This window comes from Scomber japonicus, chromosome 17, assembly GCF_027409825.1.
Source record: "Scomber japonicus isolate fScoJap1 chromosome 17, fScoJap1.pri, whole genome shotgun sequence".
In the NCBI taxonomy this organism is placed as follows: domain Eukaryota; kingdom Metazoa; phylum Chordata; class Actinopteri; order Scombriformes; family Scombridae; genus Scomber; species Scomber japonicus.
Window position 1 is genome coordinate 23,462,645 of NC_070594.1, and position 17,442 is coordinate 23,480,086.

At 40.2% G+C, this 17,442-nt stretch overlaps 1 protein-coding gene across 1 annotated transcript in view; it reads right to left on the bottom strand.

The window, feature by feature from the left end:
- Positions 1–17,442, bottom strand: part of LOC128376871 (nesprin-2) — an 86,453-nt gene that overhangs the window by 44,678 nt on the left and 24,333 nt on the right. Inside the window, exons 39-59 of the mRNA XM_053336726.1 lie at positions 17,069–17,211; positions 16,653–16,959; positions 16,387–16,554; positions 15,867–16,205; positions 15,653–15,777; positions 14,976–15,105; positions 13,709–13,879; positions 12,285–13,619; positions 8,974–9,150; positions 8,006–8,161; positions 7,569–7,810; positions 5,395–7,450; positions 4,952–5,286; positions 4,702–4,846; positions 4,293–4,493; positions 3,862–4,121; positions 3,637–3,787; positions 1,673–1,816; positions 1,447–1,578; positions 330–512; positions 55–192 (exon numbers count right to left, since the gene is read on the bottom strand). Of these exons, the coding sequence (XP_053192701.1) occupies positions 55–192; positions 330–512; positions 1,447–1,578; positions 1,673–1,816; positions 3,637–3,787; positions 3,862–4,121; positions 4,293–4,493; positions 4,702–4,846; positions 4,952–5,286; positions 5,395–7,450; positions 7,569–7,810; positions 8,006–8,161; positions 8,974–9,150; positions 12,285–13,619; positions 13,709–13,879; positions 14,976–15,105; positions 15,653–15,777; positions 15,867–16,205; positions 16,387–16,554; positions 16,653–16,959; positions 17,069–17,211 (7,038 nt within the window). The remainder of the gene's footprint in view (positions 1–54; positions 193–329; positions 513–1,446; positions 1,579–1,672; positions 1,817–3,636; positions 3,788–3,861; positions 4,122–4,292; positions 4,494–4,701; positions 4,847–4,951; positions 5,287–5,394; positions 7,451–7,568; positions 7,811–8,005; positions 8,162–8,973; positions 9,151–12,284; positions 13,620–13,708; positions 13,880–14,975; positions 15,106–15,652; positions 15,778–15,866; positions 16,206–16,386; positions 16,555–16,652; positions 16,960–17,068; positions 17,212–17,442) is intronic.

Here is a 17,442-nt window from a genome sequence, read left to right on the forward strand (position 1 = left end):
CTCATTAAGATGTGATTTGATGTGTTTTTTCGTTAAATATGTGGTGTCTCTGACCTGCAGGGCTTTTGCATGATTATGGAGGCTTCTGGCTGTAGTGAATGAGCAGGGAGCATTAAGCCATGACTGGGCTTCATCCATCCAGCAGGTGGCACTATACAGAATATCTTCAAACTCCTGGAGACAGGCAGGGATCTGAGACAGAGGAAAAAGGAAGTAGTAAGTAGTATTTCAAGATTGGAATTTGCTTTAATAGACATTCAGAAACCTCTCTTCACCTTGCATTCAGTTCAGTACTGTGGGCTTTAAAAATGTATCATAGCATGTCTGACCTTGCTGAGGAAGGTAGTGCGTTGCTCCGCCATCTGCGCTGCGTTTTGGTAGAGCTGCAGAGGCTGTGTGAGTTGGTCCATGAGGAGGTGGGCTTGATCTGGCTGCTCCTCCGCAAGATCCTGCATCTCGCTCTCCAGGAGCATCAAGCGGCTGTGCCATGCATCCAGCTCATCCCACACACGCTGCAGAACAGAGGATCAACAGTACACTATATGTAAAGCTCTGAGGCGACAATGTAATCCTGGATTGTCATAAGCTTTTAGGACACAGTAGCTGTTTGATTCAATCCAGTTGTCAAAAGAAAGCACACATGGTTACGCTTTTTTATTGTAAAGCGATCATTTAGACACACACAAATAATCTGTGTTTCATTTATTTGAAAGTCAGTCTTTTTTGCAAGCTTTTTACTCCGTAGTTTCTGGTTGGTTACGTTTATTCTTATGCCTTCATACATTTGCAATTAGCATTGCTAGTCGAGGCTGCAGTTAGTGGCTGGCAGCTGTATGCAAACAATAAAGGAGTCATATTATGCACTTGCACTGTATTTATAATCTGAGGCTCTACTGGCATGTCATAGCATGGTTTACAGTTTAAACTGCATGCATACTGATTTTTTATGCAGACCCTCAGTTCAGCCTCTGTCTGAAACTGGCCGTTTTAGCTCCTGTCACTTTTAAGCCCCCTTCCCAATGAGGCCACACTGTTCTGATTGGCTAGTTGATTTACAGCAGCTCTGGAGGCTACGTAAACAAACACTAGTAGTCAGATTTTACTTCCATTTCCCACTCTTTACTCTCAATGGACACTTCTTCAATACATCCATCAGAGTTTATTGGCATGTGCGAACAATCTGTCATCAAGAAGAGGAAGTAGGGGTATCTTTGCGAATGAAGCGGCCAAAGCAGGCTGAAGTCTGAAGTTTTGACGTGCAGGGAGCATTTTTATATGTCATTCCCCTCTCTCTCTCCTATTTCCTGTCAGCCTCTATGCCATGGTACTTTCAAAATAAAGACAAAAAATGCCCAAAAATAAATCTTTAAAAAAAAAGATAGTGATGATACCCAGACTCTGATACACATTTTTAAAGTAAACAAAAGCTAAAAGATATATTCACACCTTGAGCACATTTTTAGCCCCATTGACTGTTTTACTTCTCTGCTCCAGTAGGGCTTTCACTTTCTCCAGGCCAGAAACCAATTCCACCACTCGACTTGCCAGTTGGTGAACTGGGCTGCTCCTCACTGTGACCTGCGGAATGACCACACACAGGCATACACAAAAGAAATAAGAGAGGTTTTGGTGTGAAGATTGGCTGTAATCACTGAGCTGAGTTGTCTGTTACCCTCTCCTCAGCTCTCTGTAGAGACAGTTGAACTTCTTGTATCCATTTGTCAAGATCAGCTGGAATCTCATCGTAGCGGCTCTGCACACCGTCCATGATACTCTTTAGTTTGGCTTTCTGGGACGACAAATCCTCACTGAGCTCCTGTCAGTGTGGAAATGCAAGAGAAAATGAGAGAAGACCAGGTAACATGAAAACAGAAAGAAACTAAAAGAACAAATTTGTTAAACTTATTTTTCACTTATAGGTTTGAGGTAAGTTCACAACCCCTCACAAATTTAAGAGTCTATCTTTAAAGCTGAAGCACGGCAGCAAGGCTATTCAGTGTACTGCTAATGATTCACAGATGAGACCGTTTAGACTGGTTAGCACATGAAAAGGCCACTTAAGGTCTGAAATCTAATAAGTGATGCTCCATGTAGACAAAAACACTGTCTGTACAGAGATTATGTTTCTCACTGGGTCTGGGATCACCTATATACAGAAACTAGCATTAACAACAGGTAATATAAAGTTATTTTAGGCTTAGCGTAAATAATATAACAAAAAATAAAATTACAAGTAATATAGATTGAAAGACACTTTAGTTTTTGCTCACATATAAATGTCCTATTTTTTCTTTTCATGATAGTCATTGTCATAAGTACAATCCCGGAACCATTATCAAGAGGACACATAACCCCATACTGAGGCACCTGATCAATGTCTGGTATGAGGTCCATAAAAATATGGCATTGAAGGTGGGCTTGTCACCTAAAACGCCTTTAACGCAAAATGAACTCATACCCATGACTCTGGACAATAAGATTCTGGATATATGGCATGTGAAAGGAATCCATCACTTGGAAGACTGCTTTGACAAGGGACTTTTAATGTCATTTGAACACCTGAAGAGGAAATATAGCTTGCCCAATCAGACTTTCTTTTGTTATCTTCAGATAAGATCCTTCCTGAGGGCTAATCTAGGCCCTGAAATGATATTGCCTGTCATGAATGATATTGAGAAATTTCTCTATGAAGGGAACACATGTAAATTCATTTCTAAAATGTATCACCTGTTGATGAATAAGGGTCAGAAACCGGGCTTGCATAAGTCTAGACTGAAATGGGAGTCAGATCTTAATGTTGCAATTGATGAGCAGTTATGGGCAGATTTATGTCAAAACAGCTCATCAGCTACTATCAACGCCCGGTATAGACTGATTAACTATAATTTTTTACATCAGCTTTATCTTACCCCAGAAAAGCTACACTCGTTCAAAAATGACCTGTCAGATAAGTGCTTCAGATGTAAAACGGAAGTGGGTTCCTTTCTGCACTGTACCTGGCAATGTACTAAAGTGAGGCCTTTCTGGAATGATATGTGCTACACTTTAACCAAGATCACAGGAGTCAATGTTCCAATGGACCCTGAACTGTGTCTATTGGGAAACTTTACATGTATTCGAGACTCTCTTAACAATGCTCAATTCAAATTTATGGGTGTTGCCCTATGTGTGGCAAAGAAATGCATTGCAGTGTCTTGGAAATCTGATGCCCGTGTTTCTATTGATGGGTGGTCTTTGGAAATGAATAATTGCATCCCTCTTGAAAAAATCACATATTGTCTCAGAAAGCGTTATGACACCTTTTTAAAAATTTGGCAGCCATACTTAGACCATATCGATCCATCTCCTGCACCAAGTACTTAATGTAGTTGTTTGTACTAACTTCACACACTGACTGTATGTTGTTGTTTTATTTTTTTTTATTTTATTTTATTCTTGTTTTTTTCCTCCCCTGGTGGAGAGGGTTGGGGGGCTGTATCTTTCTTTCTTTCTCTTGTTGTATCTATGTCTATACTGTTGGTATGTTATACAAAACTGAAAATAAAATAATCCAAAAAATGATAGTCATTGTCTGCCGTTCTACAAATTCTCAAAATTTCTAAACTTTTACTATAAAAGCCTAAAAAGGAACCTGACCTGTTGTTTCCTTGGATTTGAACAGGCTTCCAGCTGGGAAAGAATGGCGACCACGTGTTGCTCCACTTCTCCCATCTCCTCTTGAAGTTGCTGTCTCTCCTTCTCCTCCGCCTGAGCCGCAGCTACCAGCAGCAGGTTTCTCTCTTTCAAGCTGTGGGAAACAGGCTCAACTCAGCATCTCTGATGAAATAAATCAGTCCACATGAATTATTAAACATCTCCCACCTCCTGACATTCTCTTGAATCTTCACCAGCGTTTTGCCCATAGGCCCTGGACTGATGGGATCTTGGGAACTGGATAAGCTCAGAGCGTGCTCCAGTTGATGCTCCAGGGAGGCTAAGGCCTGCTGCTCTTGTTCTAGCCCAGCCTGATGCATCTCAGCCTGGGCTAGAAGCTGCTGGGGTTTCTCTTGAGTGAAGCTCATAGTGGAGGAGTCAGGAACATCAGCCTGAAGACTGGCCAAAAAGCTGCAACACTGCTCCACCTAAATATTATAGAATTTAATGTGAAATGAATCCTCAATACCATTGTAGCAATAATCCCTCAGTTCTGTAACGTCACACTCATTTAAAATTTCATATCAAAACAGTTATTTCAATGTATTTTTGATCATTTGTCTAATTCATTCAAAGCCTTTGTGACAAGTAAAGCTTACACTAGTAGTGATGTCCCTCCATTCCTCTCCTCTCTGTTCTGTGTGTGCCATCAGGAGGCCGACTCCACGGCGTAACGAGACCCAGCGACTCCAGAGGGCCCCAAGCTCGACGTCCTTTCCAACCCCACAGCCCTGCATTGGGCATCCGGCTCTCAGTTCATCTATCTTTCCAGCAAGATTGTGGAGATCCTCCATCAGAAGCTTCAGGCAGAGATTCAAAAAGAGTTCAAATTAATATATAAATCATGTACTTTTATATACCATATATAGGTAAAAAATCCAAAAGCACTGTTCATAGTTAGAGATAACTGTGGGACTTTAAACAGGTGAGAAACAAAAAACGTAAGAGTTCAAATGCAGTGGTGAAACATTTGCTAGACATTAGCATGTCAATGCTAATTTAACCTACCTTTGCTCTTTTATGTTGGGCAACACATTTTTCATATGAAGTCACTTGTTCTGCAGCACAGTCTGAAATCTTAGCTCCAAATCTAGAGAGAAGTTGCCATATGTCTTCATGACAGCTCCTGTGGCTTTGTTGTCTTATTTCACACCTGTAAGAATTTGTCTTTAGAGCCTCTTTCTTTTTTTAAAAATCTTAAACAAGCAAAACAAAGAAATAATCAAAACATCAGACAGACAACAAAGCAATGCATTACCTCTGCAAGGACTCCAGTCTGAGCTGAGCCTGGGCCTCCAGTACAGCTCTTCCCACCATCAACTGACTGAGGATATCAGTGTGGAGCTGCTCAGTCTTTGGACGGGATAGGCAGGGCTGCTGGGGCACCAGTTCCACAAGGTGGCAGATATGTGCCTGAAATCCATCTTCAAGAGTTTCTAGAGCCTGCTGTGTTTGTCTTTGCTCCTCAGTACAGTCAAAAAATCCCCCAGGAGCTGATAAGAAGGTGGCTTCAGCATTATGAAGGAAACCTATTGCTCCCTGAGCAGCCCACTGGTAATCCTTCAAGGATTCTCGAGCCTGGGATAAACTCTCCTATTGAATACATGATCAAGAACAGTTTAGTGAATCAAGCAGTGTAAAAGTGTAAAACAGTGTAAAAACTCAAAAGTAGGCAGTATTAACTAAAATATATAAGCTTACCATGAGTAAATGGCACTCTTTCATGACAGCATCTTTAAGCGAGTACAGTTCTTTGTACTTCTTCATTTTAATTTTTTCTTTGCGTCCCAAAGCTTCAAACACCCGCATCCCAGACTCCATATTTCTCCAAATAACCCAACATCTTTGTATGGAAAAATCTATGGCTTTTTCATCTGGATTGAGTGGTTTGGCTTTCTGGAGCTCCAGTCTTGTACTTTGGAAAAGTTCCATTAAGGCAGGAAGCTCAGAGGAAAGGCGCAGCCCTAGCAGAAGCTTGGTCTCCAGGTTTTTGATAATATCTGTGACAGAATTCTCCCAGGAGACTAAAGTTTCCACAGTGTGGTGGATCCTCTGCCTCTCTGAATTAAGGTCTGATGTGTATAACTCCTGAGCTATGGCCTCCAGTTGGTCTGCCACTTCTTGACACTGTGTCTTCACCAAAGGAAGTTCAACTAAGAGTGACTGGCATATTCTGAACCTCTCACCCACTCTGATTTTTTTGTCTTTGGCACGCTGGATTTGCTCTTTGGCAATGTCCCTTGATTCCTCCATTTGTCCTCTAAGGTAAAGATATTTGTCTTGCTCAAAGGCATGAATACTAAGAGCTTTGCACCTGTCTTGTAGTTCCCCAATGGAGCACAGCAGAGAGCTTCGCTTGGCTGCCTGGCAGTGCTGAATGTCTTGTACTTGACACTGATGCTCCATTAGCATGTGTTTCAACACTGCGATTGCTGAAAGGGTATCCTTTGCTAAAGGGAACCGAAGCTGCTCTAAATCAGTGGAGATTTGCTTTAAACTATCCTGGATGGTAGCTAGCTCCTCATCTGAAGCGGTCCGCTCATGAACCAGCCCCTCTAATTCCCAGCTGGTTGCTTTCTCATGAGCCATCAATACATCTAATTCTGTCCTAAGGCCTGACAGTCTATTGACAAGGTAGCGGCTCTCTCCTGGGCTCAGCCCTGCTGCTACGTCCTTGCAACTTTCTGCCATTGCCTCCACCAGATGTAGCTGCCTCTCAATCTCAACTGTGGCTAACTTGTAAATCTTTAGCTCGCTCTCCAGCTTTTGTGTGTCAGCTTTGGACACATTCTCAATGTGAGGGCATAGATCTCTTTTAGCACGTGTTTCCGCTAACCAGTCATCCATGCTAGCGAGCTGGCCAAACAGTTTCCCTCTCTCATGTAGATTTTTCTTCATGGTGTCGAGAACATGATCGAAGCTGTCAGCAATGGCTCCATACAGGTCTTCTACTGTCTTCAATACTTGGTCACATTCCTCGTTATCCATGTCAGACGCTATTGCTTTCATTTCTTTAACTTCTGCCTGCATCTTGGACCGTCTGGACAAAATATCAGTTTGACACCTTCTCATCTCAACAATCTGAATACGAGCCTCCTCAGGGAAAAGAGACAACTTTTTTCCAATTGTGACATGGTTTTCTACCTGTTTTGCCCAAATGAGCAAGTCCCGTAATTGATTGTTGATTTTAGCTGAAGAAACGCAACCAGCGCTACTAGTTAAAGTGTCCAGCCTGCTCTTGGTTACATTGAGCAAGGACCACAATTCCTGAAGATTTTGTTTGATCTCAGTCCTCTCTTTCTGACCCAGAGAGAAATGGACAAGAGCGTCTGACTGGGACTGTAGCTGCAGATGGAGCTGGTTATATAGTTTTAGGTCTGTGGTCAGACAAACTAATTCCATCATGCCTTTGCTGTCATGGGTTTTTCCAGAAGTTTGTGTGAAAATGTTGGATTTTTGAAGAGCTTCAAGCTTTTCTTTAAGATCTTCAGCCTCTTTTATAAGAAGAGAGGATTGAGAGGCAGTGTTTGAGGCATGCCGCAGAGCTATCTTGATACTTCCTTTCAAAAGCCTCCATTCTTCCTGGACATCTCCAAGCTGGGCAAAAAGAGCACCTGAGCTTTCAGCCTTGCTCAAGTGGACCGACAATTGGCTACTTAATCGAAGGAGCTCTTCCATCATGTCGTTCTTCAGTTCCATGGTTTGCAGCAGACCGTGAAGTTTTTCAGCTTGAAGGGCACTACTTCCTAAAGCATTTCTATCAAAACCAGCAAAAAAAGAATATGAGTACATCAAGTACACAAACAAATACTCTCAAGAATGCTCTCATGATGCCGTTTACTACAATATAGGCTTCAAGTCAAGAGATTACTTACAAGCTCCTTTTTTCTTTCTCAGCAGCCAGAACATCCAGGAAAGCTCTGGTGATGCTTATCTGTTTGTGATACTGTTTGACCTGATCTAGCTGTGCAGCTTTGACTTGCACTGTGGCTGACGCATCCAGCAGTGCAGCACTCCATTGTCCTTCAATACTTTTCAAATAACTTGGGTCACAAACCCCGACAGAACATGATTTTTTCATTGTAGCCACTTGCTCCAGCACAGAGCGGTTGTAGTCCTACAGCCAACAGAGAGGACAAAAGACTTTACATTTGTCTACATTACTGCTTTTTTGATAATAGATCATGTGTTGTATAGGAAAAATATTTACTTTAATTAAAAATATTACACAAAATGAAGCTCTTGTGAAACAGAAGAGGGTGCAAAGTACAGTGGTCTTAACTAAGAAAAAGAAGTAAATAGAAGTACATGCCTGTGCCTCCTCCAGCTGTTTGGCCATAGCTGTGACATCTAGCTGTGCTGGCTGATACCGACATGCCAGAACCTTTTGGACTGTTCGTACCAATCGAATCTCTGGTTCACCAGGAGAGGACTTCAGGTACCAATTTAAATCAATGTGAGGTATCCTCTGTTACATAACAAAATTAAAATGGTGGGAAAAATCCTCTATTAGTGATAATAATGAGTAGTGTAAAAATAGTGTAAAAAGCAGGAGAAATACAAACCAAAAACAGTAAAAGCCAACTAGCTCATCAGATTATAGATTTCTGTTTCTATCTGCAAACCTAAAATAGCAACCTCATTATAGGCTGCGGATGATTTATTTATTTAGTGGGCAACAAGGGCAACAGTAATGACCCGAAACCTTAAAGTTGCATTACTTATTTTAGAACTTATTTTGCTTTTAATTTATATCATAAGGCTCATACATACAATATGTACACATTTAATAAAAATGAAATAATATCATTACAAACTTAAGTTGTATCACATTTTATATAAAAAGCATTCAAACTCTGGCAGTGCAAGTCAATCTAATAGAATGTACCCTCTGGGTAATAAGACTCTGCTAATGACCCTGCAGGAAGTTGTTGCATCTCAAAAGTCCCTTCCTGTGGACATTCCTGTCAGTGGCATTATGGGAAAACACAAACATCAATCAAAACACTGCTGGTCTTATCTATTTACTGTTCCATTCCTTTATAAGAGACTTTTTGCACGTTTTCGGGCACTTTGAGATAACTAAAATGTTTAGTTTATGAATAATAAACCATAAGCATCAAAGAAATCATTTAAAAAAAACGATTTAACATTTGGTACACAAATTCTGAGAAGAGTTGATTAAAATGAATGAATTAAAGTCATATCAACGTAATTTACATTGTAACACAGACACTGTAGATCAACAAGTTCAGCTGCAGTAAAACAGCTGATACTCACATTTATAATGTTACTTCTTTCCACCAAGCTCTGGATCTCTGAAAAAATGTCCTGCATGGTGGATATGTGTTTGTAGGACTCAGATCCAGGTGATTCAGCTGTCATCTCTCCTGCTCCTGGATGAGCTGCCAACTCCTGCGCCGTCCTCTCAGCCTCCATGTCCTCCTGGATCTGAGGCTATGAACACAGACGAGAAGGGTGGCGTCACATTTGAGCCTTCTTCCCTGTGTTTGTCCACAGATAATAACAAGGCTTCCTGTTCTTTCCCTCATTCACAGCAGCGAATATTACTATGTTGGCGGTAGCCTGGCGAGTCAGTACAGTTAAACAAGAATGTGCCTCAGAAGGGAGCAGTCTGCCCTGAGGGAGAATGATTCTGTCTGTTCATTTTCAAAGTACTGCCTCTATACCCTCTTTAAAGAAACAACTGATCTGTTAAAATGCGGTTAGACGGAGCTAACATCAAAACATAACATGAACTGCCAATCTACTACACTGCAAACAGGGGAGGTGCCTTGTGAAATATTTTGGGCATGACCAAGGTGTGTCTTTGAGCAAGGTGCTGGTGAGCGGGAAGAGAATTTGAACACATGCAGCATGTTTCTGACTTGCTGAATAACCTCTTGTACTCTTTAAGGACCAGTATGTAAAATTTAGTAGCATCTAACTGTGAGGTTTCAGATTGGAATTAACTGAATACCTCTCCCCTTCCAAGCATGTAGGTCAACCTACGGTGGCTGCAAAACTTGCAAAAAAAAACCCTGCAAAAAACTTAAAAGGCCGTCTGTAGAGTAAGTGTTTTGTTTGTTCATTCTGGGCTACTGTAGAAACATAGTAGTGCAACATGGCGGCATTCATGAACAAGGACCCGCTCTATACAGTATGTAAATATAGTACATCTCAGCATTGTAAACTATCACTCAACACACTTTTAGACACCTTCAAACTATGATCTGAACCCTCTTTCTGCTACTTTTCTCCATAAATCATCTCTAATGAACACAAGTCAAACTAGCTACAGAACCACCAGCATTTTCTTTTAAAACCTTGTTCATCCTGTTGCTATCAGTGGCATCAAACAGGCACATATCTACTGTATACAATCACACACACATGTACAGTAAATGCATAAAAGTCACACACAGTTTTGTCACTACTGTTGTTTTTAGCCTAAATCTGTTTTGTGTTTAATTGTTTCATGCTTGATTTCAAAGCCTGATCAGGGACAGAGATGTTATATCTGTTAAACAAATACACAATCAAATGAATTAATAAATTAGATATTTATATCTATACATAATAAAACAGAGATAGTCTACTTTTAAATATCTGCTTACAGTATCTGGTTTGCTCTTGAAGTGAATATCTGCCCTAAAAGATATTTTTAAAGCCAGCAATTGATTTAATTTGGCTGTACTTTGTTATGATACTTTTATAAGTTAAATGGAGAAAATAAAGATACAACGCAAATAAAACATCCAATTAAAATCCTTCATTAAAAAAATGATGATTTTTTTATGCCCATTCTCACTAATTTAGTCTCTTCTCTGAGAGTTTCTAGAAATCTGACTCACTTTTTGAGTTTCAAGTCAAACCCGAAACACAAACACAAACACCCGAAACTACAGCCCCCAGACACCCCTAGAGGGTCGGACTTAAGGCCAACCACCATAGTCTCTCAAAATTCTGTGGGAAACACCCTACAGGGTTTATTCTAGGTAAAATACTTAAATTTAAAATATTTAGGGGCATATGACCACCTTTAAGTGGCAGTAAATAACCTTTATTTCTTTCTGGGAGATGAGTGTACTTTCTACTATGATAAAAGCAGCATTCCTTAATAGAGCTTTAAAATAAAAACCTGAGTCATATGAGTATTTATCATAGGTTGGATAAATTGTACACTTTCTGAGAGATATATTAATGTATGCTTTAATACCGCTGGTTCACCTATAATTTGAAAATTAAAAAAGAAATAACTATAAGATATAAGACAGATGAGATATATTGTATTTTCTTGGAACAGTCCTTTAATTGGGAAGCTTTACCAAAAGCAGAATATATGCTTGCTTTTATAAACAACTTGTTGACTTGCTCAGTGCAGCACCCTTAAATAAATCTCTAATGAAACTCGTATTTGGTGGAACATTTTAAGACACTTGCAGTAATCATTGGAAACCAAAGCCAGCTGTAGAGAGCAGGTACACTGTTATTACTAAGAATAATGACAGGCTGTCTTAGAGTGAAATTACCCAAAAAACGTCAAGTATTTTTGAGCACTACGGCGTGTGCTGTCAAAACAAATCTAGAATGTATTGGCAACAACAAGTCTGACAGAGACATGTTATGTTAGTTTTTCCTGTTTATTGTGGCTCATTATAAGATTTGTTGCTTTATTTTTAATGAAAGGCAGTTTCTAATTTCTTCTGTGAGGAACAAAGCAACACGCATCAAGGACTTTTCATATGAGAAAAATAAAACTTCTTTAAACTGGGTGAACAATGTTCCACAAAAAGATGAATCCCAAAACTGCACGGCTGGACTTTGGCAAAATGATGACTTGTAAATGCCAAATGGTGAGAAAATAAATGTCCCAGAAGCTACGGATCAATTCAGGGTGGAATTTTGGATTAAATTACAGTTGCAAAAATGTTTCACTGCCCACACACACACTGTAACATGAAGGTAAGATAAAGGACAGAGAAATGTCAAAAATGACAGATGAGTGACAAGTTTGATAAGTGAAATTAAGCAAAGACAGCGGGTTCAGCTTGATGGCACGTTTTCAAAGTTTAAAATGAACATTTCAAGGTAAAAAAAACTACTTTTTTTGAGATTCTTTTACTCTAATAATCTTAAAAAGAGCAGCCATCATTTTTGCAGCCCGAATTTTGATCTTCATCTTTTCACTATGTTGTTTAATTGGGAACTTTTTTCTGCAAAACTGATTATGTGTGTCATTATTAAACTTGTGGGGAAAGTTAAATCACAGTGCATAGTCAGTTCACGCTCTAGGCTAGTGTTCCCATTATCTAATCAACCAGGTGTTAATATCATCAAACAGGTTCTATCACATTACATTTTTCACAACTGATTTTGTAATCACTAAACAAACCTTTACTACAGGCACAAATAGTCAAGCTGAATCTCTTTTTTCAGTTTCATGACCAAGAGGTGGGTTAGGGTTAGGGTTGGGGTTGGGGTTGGGGTTGGGGTTAGGGTTAGGGTTAGGTTTAGGGTTAGGTTTAGGGTTTGGGAGAAAATGAAAGGTGTGTAAAAAAGAAAAAGTAGAAGATCAATATGAAACCTACCTGCTCCTGTGCCATCTCCGTGGCCTCCAGTGGTGCAGGCAACTCTGACTCACTTTCAACATTTGGCACTTCAGACTCGCATGTTTCTGGCACTTTTAAATATTTGGTCTCTGTGAGTTCAGGGTCACTTGTTTCCTCAGTCTTTTCTCCTGCTGCGTGTCCTGTACCTGTGCTCTGTGGTGTGTCAGCAACAACTGGCTGTATGTGGCTTTCCGTCAAAGACTCTCCTGTTAGCGCTGAACCTTCCGCAGTGCGCAAGACTGAGCTCATTGTTCGCTCCTCAGGGTGCCACATGTCTGTCATCTCCTCTTGTTTGACATCCGGAAATGTTCTTTCTGCTGCTTCTGCACCACTGACATGAAATTCAGCAGCAGAGTCACATGATACGGAGGAATTCGACACTTTGCTGTGCGTTTTGTCGTGGCTTTCTGAGTTTTCTAAGGGTCTTAATTTGGCACCTGTGGATTTATGCTCATTCAATTCTGAAAGCACTACAGCAGAGGGCTTTTCTGACACTGAGTCTTCCACTTCAGATGTGCTTGATTTACGATTATCTACATAAAGGCTTTTAAAATCTGACATGCTGGCTCCAATGTTTTGCTGCATGTCCTGTGGATCGTCCAACACCACCGTAAACACTCTCTTTGTGCTCACACTCGTGGCCTTACAGGGTTTCCCTTGTTCTTGAGCATCAGTAACTCCTCTAAATGTGTCTGATTGTGCTGATACATGTCCAGATTGATTTTCATTAATTGCTACTGGGATGTCCTCTAGCTTCACCTCATTACCAATATCAGGGGATTTCTGCAATGACTCAGTGTTTTCTTGCTGAGTCACTGAATTCTTGTTGAGAGTGAGAGGCGAATCATTCATGGTGCTGATATCTTTTGGCCTCAAGAAATCTGTGTCTGGTTTCGGAGGAGTTGGCGTCAACTCTTGTGATTGTTGTTGGGGTTTTGATTCGGAAGTATCTGGGATTTCGGCAAATTGGACTTTAGAAGGAGCTAAGGCATCTTCTGTTTGGGTAAGGCTACCTGCAGGCCACGTGTTTGAAATATCTGCTTGTTGCATAGAAATACATGCTCGGTCAAGTTTTGCACCATTAGCGTCCACCTTTGATCCTCCTGAGGTGTGCATGGTAGGCTCTGTGGAAGCATGATGTCTTTCTGAAATGTGGGAAAAGCCTTGGATTTGAATTTTGTCGTCATTCGGATCAGAGTTTTCCCTGAAGCCTGATACAGAAGGGGCAGTATCATGAGGCGAAGCTGAGTGCATTGTATCACCTCCACTTTTAAAAGTTTCTTCTAATTCCACTTCTCTTGGATCCCGACTGACCTGTGAAATTGAACAAGAATGTCAACAACACAATCATATATTTTATCGTTATGACGTTGGATTGAACAATTTTGTGACTCAGGACTCACCAAGCTTTTAGATAAGCTTTCAAGTGCATGTGTGCTTTCACTGAGAGCATCTGAAGCACTTTTCTCTTGTTGCTTTGTGAATTTTGTACCCAGACAGTTTAGAAGAAAATCTCTTTCTGAAAACACTTCATGAAGAGCTTGTTGGAGCCGCAAACCTTCATCCAGAGCAGCCTGAGAGACAGACACATATACAAACTCAAACCTTTAACTCATAAAAAGATTTTGACGTTCATTGATGAGTATGAATCCCTCAGTGGTTAACCTGAATCATTTGTCAGTAAAATGTTGAGATTTACAACTTTAAAAAGGTGCAGTTTGGGGGATTTTACCTTAAATAAATAGTTATCATATCAATTTAGAGACATCTGAATAATTACTGTACTTAAACAAATAAGCACCATCACTAAGACGACTGGCAAAACAAGAAAAGCAGAGAGAGTTAGACCGTGTCAATTTTTGGCAGGAGTAGATAGTAAGGCAGGTGAAAAAATAAGTTCCAACATGTTTAAGATCTTAAAGGGCAATCCTTTCACAAAGCCACCCCCACTCTGAGACTATATTATGCTCTAAATGTACCATACAAAAGAGAAAGTCTTCCCCTTGTAGAATTATTCAAGACTGGAAGATGGAACTGTGGCATTTTAAGAACAGCTCTGCAAAAGACATGCTGTTTAGAAATGTCCAAGCCAAAAAGACATTTGATTGTATTTTATTGTATTGTACATGCATTAGACAAATAATACACCCTTGTATTACAGTGTTTGTAGAATAAGATTATGCTGATGTGGCTTGAAGTGGACCTTGGATAATAAAACGTCATAATAACAAATTAAAGATGATCATATTTTACATTTTTCTTGTAATCAACACATTCCACTGAAAGACCAAATGTCAAAAAATGAATTGATCCCACTAACAAATATTGTCTGTGTACCTCAACCCCAATTAATAGTTTATTCTTCTGCTGTTGTACAAAACTACTTTCACATAAATGGGTCACTGTGTCAGAGTGAGTGACATGTTTATTCATGACAACAAATATAGTTATTGTAGTTTATTTTGGCTGAACGCCACTGACACCATCCTGCTGTTGTAAATTTACACAACAGCATCTAATGTGTATTAATCCACTGCTGAAAATAGTCCCTAAAAATATTCAGGGTTTGTTGGCTGTGATTATCACCACACTTCATAGCATACATTTTTGTTAAATATCATGAACGTAATTAAAGTATTAGTGAACAAGCAGACACATGGGTGTTCATACCTGGTTGTGTGATGATGGTTCATCTTGTACTGTTTGGCTCCACTGCTGCAGCTGGCTGATGACCTGCTTCACCCTGTTTGCAGTGTTTTCTGCACACTGCTCCTTCTCTTGTAGAGACATTGACCTGAGGCTACAAGGAACATGCAATTATAGAGCACGTAACATCAGATATTTCAAATGTCATCTCAACCGTTTTCCTTTATGTTGCAAACTGAGCATTACTTCGTATGGGTTTCAGTGTATTTATTGATTGTACAACACCTATCTACTGCTTTTTGGCATAATGCTATTTGATTTTTGAGATGGATGCTTGTCCATAAAAACATGGTATAAAAACAAGTATCAAGAAAATCAAGAAAAGTCTATGCAAAGAAATATGAGGTTAGGTTACAATACTTTTATTTATATAACATTAATGCAGCAATAACTTATCTATTATAAAATGCTATATATAGTAGAGCCATAACGGTTAGTTGATTCAACTATTTTGATGAATTGTAGTAAATTTTGAAGCAAATATGCCATAATATATAATATTATGGCTAATAGAGAATGCTTTTCTCTAATATACATGATATTAAACTGAATAATTTTGGGTTTTCTAACATTTTACACATTAGTTGACAATGAATGTAACTGTAGCCACACAGCCCTAATATATAGTCTGCAACTTTTACCTGTCAAGATCTTTAGCAGCTGCATCCACATCTGCAGGAAGCATTTCTTGTGTAATGCCTGACTCTTCAGTCCTCTGCAGGTCATGAACTCTGGCAGCCAACACTGTCAACCTGGTGTCACGGTCCTGAGAGAGGAAAGAAATGCCTCTGTGATTTATAGAAGTGTCAGCTGTCTATTGTAATGCATGAATTTGACATGATCTTATAACATTACCTGTATTAAACACCACTGTTGTTTAAACTGGCCAATGTGAGGCAGTTCTTCATGATTCCCAGAAAGCTTTCCCAAGTTTTCGGCCAGGTCTTTTAGTGCTATCTGAACGCAGGAGGCGTCTTCCTTCACTTGCTGCACACCCTGATTCATTTTCTCTTTAAGCAATGTTAGATGTTCTGTAATACTACTGTCTAGCGCCCTCTTGTGCTTTTGGAGACTACTGACTTCCTGGCAGAGGCTGACATGGGCCTCGGCTGTAGAACTGGCTGCGACAGAGTCCTTGAGTGTTACTAGTTGCAAAAGGTCTTTTTCTAGGTCAGTTACTTCTCGTAGCAAAGCCTGCAGAGATTGAGAGAGTGACAGATAAGCATGTTGTGTGTTCTAATACATATATTACATTAGCTGCTTAAATATTAGGAAATTCCATGCCCTTATTCAGGAGTTTAATGCAGAAGGAATGTGAAATAAAAAAATAAAGCTATAATAAATTCACACAGTCAGTTAATCGAATGGAGCTCACCTCCAGAGCTGCTACATTAGTGAGCTGTCTGGCTGTGCTTTCATCTTTTCGGGCTTGACAGGCTGACATCCTTTCCTGCAGGGATGTCAATTTACGGCGGCAGTCCTGCAGCGACTGGCTAAAATGTTCCTCATTACGGACACCTTCCTCGAGGCGGGAACACACACCCTGCGGACATTTCAGTTAAACCGAGCCACAGTTAGAGAGCTTATAGAGCGATTACACTAAATCACCATGTACATGAAAATTCACATGAAAATCTTTACATTCAGCTCTGCCATCAGTGTGGAGCAGCGGCTCTCCGGCTCAGACTCCTTCCAGATGGTGTTACTGGTTTTCTCAGTCTGGTTTCGCTTCTGTTTATCCAGGCTGGTGAGAAGTAATTGCAGGGATTTGGTTTCATTCTGCAGTTGACGGGCTAGAAGGCAGGCATGTCTACGCTCAGTGGTGCCTGGCCAGGGGAATAAAGTCGGGAGCTGAGTGGTTCGGCGCTGCAGCTCCTGGAATCTGCAGCAGGCCTCCTGATTTTGGAGCTGGTAGGAGGATGCGAGCTCTGACTCTGTTTGTAGAACGCTAAACAATCAGGAGAAATATTGAGATTTTAACCACTTCAGTTCAAATCCGGCTTTATAAAACTTCAAATTTAACTATTTTAATTGAGTTTACTGTGTACTCGGCTTACCTGTGATAAGGCTGGAGGTTCCTGCACTGCTCCTCTGTTTTCTGAGTAGTTTCCCCTTTTAGATCATCTCCATCACTCAATCTGGGACTGAGACTACTTCCGGTAACTAAGACTTCTTCTTCTGCCATTGCACTTTCCACAGCCTGAAATATACTTTTACAGATTAGTTATTCTGCACTTTACGCTACAGTCACACTAATCTGGAACTGCTCAGACTGACACAGTATGTTGCTGACTGTCTTTTTCTGTCTGTGTGTAACCTTTTAAGAATGCAGCAGCATGGGTGGTTACAAAAGCACTTTCCTGTTTGCTAAACATTGTGACAAATCTGCCTATTCCAAAAAGGTTTCAACAACAACAAATGGACACTCCTC